Genomic DNA, 6787 nt, shown 5'->3' with positions numbered 1-6787 from the left:
AGCGTCTCTCCTATCCTTCAGACTCCACGCACAACCTCCCACTACTGTCCTTGACTGGCCCTAATCTTAGTCTAGTCATTCTTTTGTTCCTGATATACCTATATAAACTTGTAGGGTTTTCCTTGATCCTACCTGCCAAAGACTTCTCATGTCCCCTCCTGGCTCTTTTTAGCTCTCTCTTTAGGTCCTTCCTGGCTAACCTGTAATTCTCAAGCGCCCTAACTGACCTTCACACCTCATCTTCACATTAGCCTCCCTCTTCCTGTTGACAAGAGTTAAAACTTCATTCGTAAACCAAGAACTGGACAGCTGGTTTTCCACATGTGGCATCACCAACAGCACAGGTTCAACTCCCACATTAGTTGAGGTCATTATGAAGGCCTTTCCTTCAAACTCACTCAAGGTGACACCCTCCGGTTAAACTCTAAACAGAGCAGCCCATGACCATCTGAGACTATGCACAAGTAAGTGGATCCTGTCATTGAGGAAACAAACACTTGGACTAGGCACAAAAAAAAGGCTGATCAAAACCTAAGATCTTAAATAGTTTATATCGAGGCGACTCGCAGATAGTAGTGGCAAAACCAACACCACCATCCCCTCACTTTGGGTGAAATTTCCACTTCACAGCTTACAAAACCACTGAACCATCAAGAAAGATCTCACTGTCTTGGGTCAGATAGCAACTTGCAGTCCAGTTAGATAGCATAAAGCACAAGTCTTTGCTGGTTATCAGCCAAGTCTCAGTGAATGGCTCTCACCTATGATTAATGGAGGCATGAGCAAAGAACTCAGGTTGACACCCCTGACAGGGAATACAGTGGTGCTCTGAAGTGGCAGGCAACTGGAAGCTTGGGGTCATTTTTACAGACAGAATAGAGATATTCTACAAAGTGGTCACTCAGTCTACATTTCATCTCCCTAGTGTACAGTAGGCCACATCGGGATCAGTGAATACAGGGAACTAAATTAACTTGAAGTGATGTTAAAGCATTGTTTCACCTGCAAGTTGTGCCTGGGTCCACAGATAGGGAGGAGGGAATTGTTAAACAGGCAGGAGTTTGACATCCTGAGATTGTAGGTAGGGGAAGGTGCTGCTCTGGGATGTAGGGAGGTGCTGGGAATGGACCAACATGCCCTGAGGGAATGGTTCTTGCAGAAGGCTGACAAGGGAGGGGACAGAAATACATCTTGCAGTAGCATCCCACTGGAGGTGGTCAAAATGGTCAATGATGATCTTTTGAATACAGTCTGGTATCACAGCAGGACATAAAGGGTGAGGGGACAAGTGCAAGAAATGGGCTAAATACAGCTGAAAGCTCACTGCCATCATTGGGGAAATCTTCATTTAAAGACAATAAAAGTAGACACGTTGAGCCTGCTTGAGGAAGGTGACACTGTCAGGGCAGAGGTTGTGGAGATACAAACTTGGGAGAAATGGAATGGGGTCTTTATAGGAAGCAGGGTGTGAGGATGCATTGTCCAGGGAACTATGGGAAGCAGTGGATTTGTTCTGTATATCAGTGGCAAGTCTATCTCAGAAATGGAAACAAATGTTGAGGAAGAGAAGGGAGGAGTCTGAATGGATCAGGCAAAAAAAGAGCTGGAAGTTGTAAGCAAAATTGATGAATTGTCTCCAAACCTGAATGAGAGGGGCAGACGATACTGATGTCAGTATACTGACAAAGGTTTTGGGGTGATCATACCTCAAACAGACAGGCAGAACTAGGGCCCACAATGGGTACCCATAGCCACCCCTTAAACTTGGAAGAAAAGGAGATGCATTAAAGGGATTGTTCAACACCAGGACTAGCTCAGCTAGGTGGAAGAATCTGGTGGTGGATGAGGACAGTTCAGACCTTGTCCCCCCACCCCACAAAGCAGGAGAGAACCCCAAGACTGATTTAAGGATGTTGAATATGTGAAGAGCATTGCTGGATTAGGTCAGCATGAACCTGTCATATTGAAGCCATAAAAGTTACCCCTAAAAACAGGCTTGTTTTTAAGATACATTAGATAATCAATTTCAAGGTGTTTCATTTGTAGCTATTGACTCAAGTTCCACAAGCAAGAGAGATTTGGCTTCCAAATCAGTTTCTGGCTTGCTATCCCCTTAAACCTCCTACTTTGAGTAATTCAAATTGGCCGCACATTAATTTGAGCACCTGAGATGGCCAGTTTCTCTAGTCCAGAGAAATAGCTAGATGTATCACTCATTCGCCTGCCCCACTTCTACATTCTGACCTGAGACAACAGACACCAGACTTTTTTTTGGGTGGGAAAGAGAGAAATCAGTTGAAAGGAGGGACTGCTAGGGCATAGCTGGCCTAGGGAGATGGAAGGAATCTGTAGTACAAAAGTTATGCAAATATACTGGAGGAATTAAGTGAATGGATTTGCTTCCCTGAAATACAGTGGTAGGATTAACTTTAAACAGCTCAGTTGATCATTTGTTTTCAAATCTTACAAGGTCATCTGATTAGCCAAACAGGGAGGCCACTCAGCCTCATGTCCATACCTCCACAGTTGCATTATCCTCCTTACCCAACATCTACCATCATTAGAAACAATGACAATCCTTCATTTTAAATGGTTTCTCTTTCAGCCATCTAAATGGCAGAGTGGCTCAGTGGTTAGCACTGCAGCCTCACAGCCTCAGGCAACCGTGTCTGGAGTTTGCACATTTTCCCCCGTGTCTGCGTGGGTTTCCTCAAGTTGCTCCGGTTTCCTCCCACTGTCCAAAGATTTGCAGACTAGGTGGATCAGAAGTGCCAGGTACAATGACAACATTTATGACATATGGATGGGTACAAGTGTACAGGAAAGGGTTGATGGGTTATGGGCCAACAGGACCAGATTAAAATTTCTGGTTCAGTACAGGAGTTGGACCAAAAGGGTCTGTCTGTGGCTTTACAACTGAATTAAATAGTTGCGTTAAACAGGTCAACACCAAGTTGAGCCTCTGGGATAACAAGTATAAAAACAAAAACAAAAAAGGTGGACTACCAAAGTCTATTCTGAAGTACAATACTGGAAAGAACTTGGCATTTAGACCAGTTACATGAAGTGTTGGAAAGGTAGAGATGGAACTGGAGTTGGGGATATTAGCTGTCAGAGACACTAAAGATTATTCCATTGGGAAACTAAGTACACTTATCAATTACAAGAGGTTGTCAAGGCTGGAAAGTTAAGTTCAAAGTCATAACGCAGGCAGGTTCAGCAATGCTGTCACTGGGCTGGCAGTCAGCCAGTGATTAGATCAGTGAAAGGTTATTACAAAATCCAACTAACAGGTTGGTTTTTCATTAATGTAGGTGCAATTTCTTGCACCTACATGGGAGCCACTCAATACAACACCAAAATGTGGCCCTCCAAAGGACCCTATCTAGGAAAACACTAAAGATCTCTATGGCCAAATTGCTACCCTTCCCCAGCCAGGACAGGGAAGGCCAGATGAGCAAGTCAGAAGAGGCAACAGCACCTCCAGAAATCAAGTAGCCATCTAAACTCTTTAGATATGTCAACACAAAGCAAGTCAGGACACAAGCTGATTAATACCAAAGGGTGCCCCTTCCTGGTTTGGGGAGGCAGCAGAATTCATACTCCACAACTCTAATAGGAGAAACTGGGACCAAATTTAATTTAAAAGCCACCACCTAGTGAGACAATGCTTCCTACTCCAAAAAAAAAGAGTGCCAACATTCCAGAGTCAAAGTGCCCAAGGGACAATTCAGGCAAACAACTCAAAGCACCAGTGAGATGATAGGCTGGGTTTAAGATATACCTTAAACCCAGCCTATGCATTTTTAAATGCTGAGCATGTCTTTTAAGTGGAAAAAATCCGCTTAAACTACACGGCTGAAAGCTGGGTTTAGAGTTGCCTGTGCGGTTGCCATCTGTGAACTTTAGCCTACTTCAGAGCTGACAAAAGCAGCAGTGTGTTTAAAGCTAGTCCAACACCCGTCTGCTTCTCTCCCCAACCCGCCCGCTGTCTCCGCCGCCCCCCAACCAAATAACCACCACACCGAACAATAGACAAGGGAGCAGCCCTCTCCAGGAGGGACCGTAGGAAAGTGGGTAGTTAACCCATGCAGGACCCCTCCCACACCACTGAGCAACAAAGGAACGAGCCAAACGCCAGGATTAAGTTAAATAACCTTTAATTCGTGTAAGTTACACCATTCATATAAACATAGTACTACAGCTAAAAAATAGTGAATAATCCAACACATTTTCCAAAGTCTTTATAGAACAAAGACAACTTTTAAGTACAGAAACGTGCCCAAATCAGTTACGTGGGAGGCAACGGAGGGGGGGGGGGGCGCGCGCGAGGGAAGGAGAGGAGAAAAGGAAGTAGTAATTCGATATCGACCTCAGCAACATTTTGAGTTTTATATAAAAAGGCATTGGAGACATGAAACTGTATACAAACAATTCACAAGTCTTGCTGCCTTCCAATGAATCTTGGATCGGGCTGAGGGGGAAATGACACGTTTTAAACCGAAAATTAAACTATTAAAAACGGGAAGGGGGTGGGTAGGTGGGTCTGGCGGTAAGACAGCCCTCCACCACAGTCAAATGGAAAGTGTAACCCCTCCCAACAAGCCCAGCAGCTCAGTACACGCCTAGCCCTCTACACTTCCTCACTGTGGGTGGAGGAGGAGGGAGGCTGCTCTCCACGTGGTTGTAGAGGCGCTCCTACTGGGGGAAAACGAACATTTCAAACCCAGCCAATTCCCTCCCTCCAAAAAGGAGGAAATGAGAACCAATTGAAGCCAGTCCTGGTCTCAGTCAGAAGAGAAGGGAGTCGAGGTGTTTCTCAAAAGGCGACAATCGCCCTGCTCCAAGAACCCATACTGCCCAGTACTTGATCACAGCAGACCTGGCCACTCTCCCCCTCACTGCTTTCCTTGGTCAGGAGCCCGGAGAAACTAGACCCGAAGACGGTGATGAGACTAGAGACGTTAGGGGAAGTCTCCATCTCCTCTTCCTCTTGTTGAAGGGGGACGCGGGCGGCCTTAGGGGACACCGCCAGCTCCTGTTCAGTCCTGGCCCTTTTCAGCGGGCTAGCGGGTTCGGTCGCCCCGGGCCCGGCACTCCTCCTCTTGCGGGCGCACGGGCAACTCGGTGCCGGCTCGCCGACCGTCCGGGACGGGCAGCCGGCCCCCTGTTCGCCAGTGTTGCCGCTACCCGCTTCCGGCCCCTGGCAAGGAGCCCTGTTCACTACAGGCCGGCCCTCGAAGGGCTCGGTCTTGGGCGACCGAGAGTCAAGCCAGCCGGGAGGTTGCACTCTGTCCTCGGCTCGGTCGCCATCAGTCCAAGCGGGCAGCCGAGGCTCGGGCTCGCTACTTGGCCCCTCGGCCCAGCCGTGGGGAGGCTGCCCGCGGGCGGACGAGTCGCAGAGTCTCCTCCTGGAAGCCCAACTCTGCGGGGTTTGCAGCTCCTCGGGCGGCTGTTGCTGCTGCAGGTAGAGCTCCTCTTGTTCGCTCAGGTAGACCTCACGGGCGCTCCTCAGCACCAGGGACACCAGCAGGTTCTTATGCAGCTTGATGCCGCCCCTCTGCACCCGGGACGAGTAGATCTTGCCCAGGGAGATGGTCATGATGCGGTGCGCCTCCACCTTGAACTCCATGGCTTCCAGGGTGGCGAGGGCGCTTAGGAGAAGCGACACCCTCCGCCCCAAGTAAACAAACAAATAAATAAATAGCCGCCGACGGCTGGATTTAGTCCCACGAAAGAGGATGAATACCCGGGAAGTGGGGTCCCGCCCTGTGGGCGCTACCCAGTCCCAAACCGTTCTCGCCGCTGCTCCGGAGAATTGTAACCGTTTTGAATGTGTCGCGCTATTTATAATCCCCCGCCCACGTGGTCCCAGCCAATCCACGCCGACGCGGGCGTTCCACCCCGCCTCTCCGCCCACTGCGTTCGACCAATCGGAGACCGAACAGCCCGCAGCTTTATTTAAATCAAAGCCCACCTTTGCCATATACCTCACCCTGCAACTGGACACTCTTAAAGCCGTATCCGCCTCTTCTCCTCCACATCCACCCCCAACCTTTCTTAAAGCGATTATCGGGTGGACACCTTAAAATAACACGCTACCACATCAAAATCTTTTACTTCTCCCACCTCACAACAGCAGAAACTGCTGAGGAATCTCGCAGCTTTGGTAGCATCCATGGAGCGAGAAAGAGACATAATGTTTAGAGTTCTGAGGAAGGTTCACTGGACCTGAAACATTTAACACTGGTTTCTCTCCACAGGTGCTGCCAGGCCTGCTGAGTTTTTCCAGCAATTTCTGGGGTATTTTTTGTTTCTGGCTTACAGCATCTGCAGTTTTTTTGGTTTTTATAATGTTTAGAGTCCAGCAACCCTTGTTCTTAGCCCTAATGAAAGTCACTGGACCCACAAGGTTAGCTGTTTCTCTCTGCACCAATGCTGCTAGGCCTGCTGAGCTTCTCCATCTATTTCTGCTTCTGTTTCAGATTTCTAGCATTTACAGTTCTGTTTTTTTTGGATCGTTCTTCACAATTGGGCTCAAAACATTCACTCTGTTTTCTCTCCATAGATTCTACCAGACCTGTTGGCTTTCTCCACCAATTTCTGTTTCTGTTTCAGCTTTTCACGATCCATAGTTCTTTGTTTTATTTTTAACACTTTTTTTCTTTGTCTTCTTTCATTTTTCATTCTTTGTTGGGGTCACCCACCAACTCCTTGATTGCTGGGGGCCCATTTCAACAGGACACCGCCAGAATTAGAATGCTTCGTAGTAGGTCTGGAGTCACAT

General features: G+C 47.9%; 1 protein-coding gene across 1 annotated transcript; it reads right to left on the bottom strand.

Moving 5' to 3' along the window:
* Positions 1 to 4163: 4163 nt before the first annotated feature.
* Positions 4164 to 5835, bottom strand: LOC125456418 (immediate early response gene 5 protein). The gene has a single exon (XM_048539499.2). It carries the CDS (start codon positions 5630 to 5632, stop codon positions 4820 to 4822), a length of 813 nt encoding a protein of 270 aa, XP_048395456.2. The 5' UTR covers positions 5633 to 5835; the 3' UTR covers positions 4164 to 4819.
* Between the last annotated feature and the right edge of the window lie 952 nt (positions 5836 to 6787).

This window comes from Stegostoma tigrinum, chromosome 8 (assembly GCF_030684315.1).
Source record: "Stegostoma tigrinum isolate sSteTig4 chromosome 8, sSteTig4.hap1, whole genome shotgun sequence".
Lineage (NCBI taxonomy): Eukaryota > Metazoa > Chordata > Chondrichthyes > Orectolobiformes > Stegostomatidae > Stegostoma > Stegostoma tigrinum.
The sequence above is the reverse complement of the archived record's forward strand: the minus strand, read 5'-3'. Positions and strand labels throughout refer to the sequence as shown.

Coding starts and splice junctions, on each gene's coding strand:
- LOC125456418 (XM_048539499.2), bottom strand. CDS start 5,632: ATGGAGTTCAAGGTGGAGGCGCACCGCATCATGACCATCTCCCTGGGC.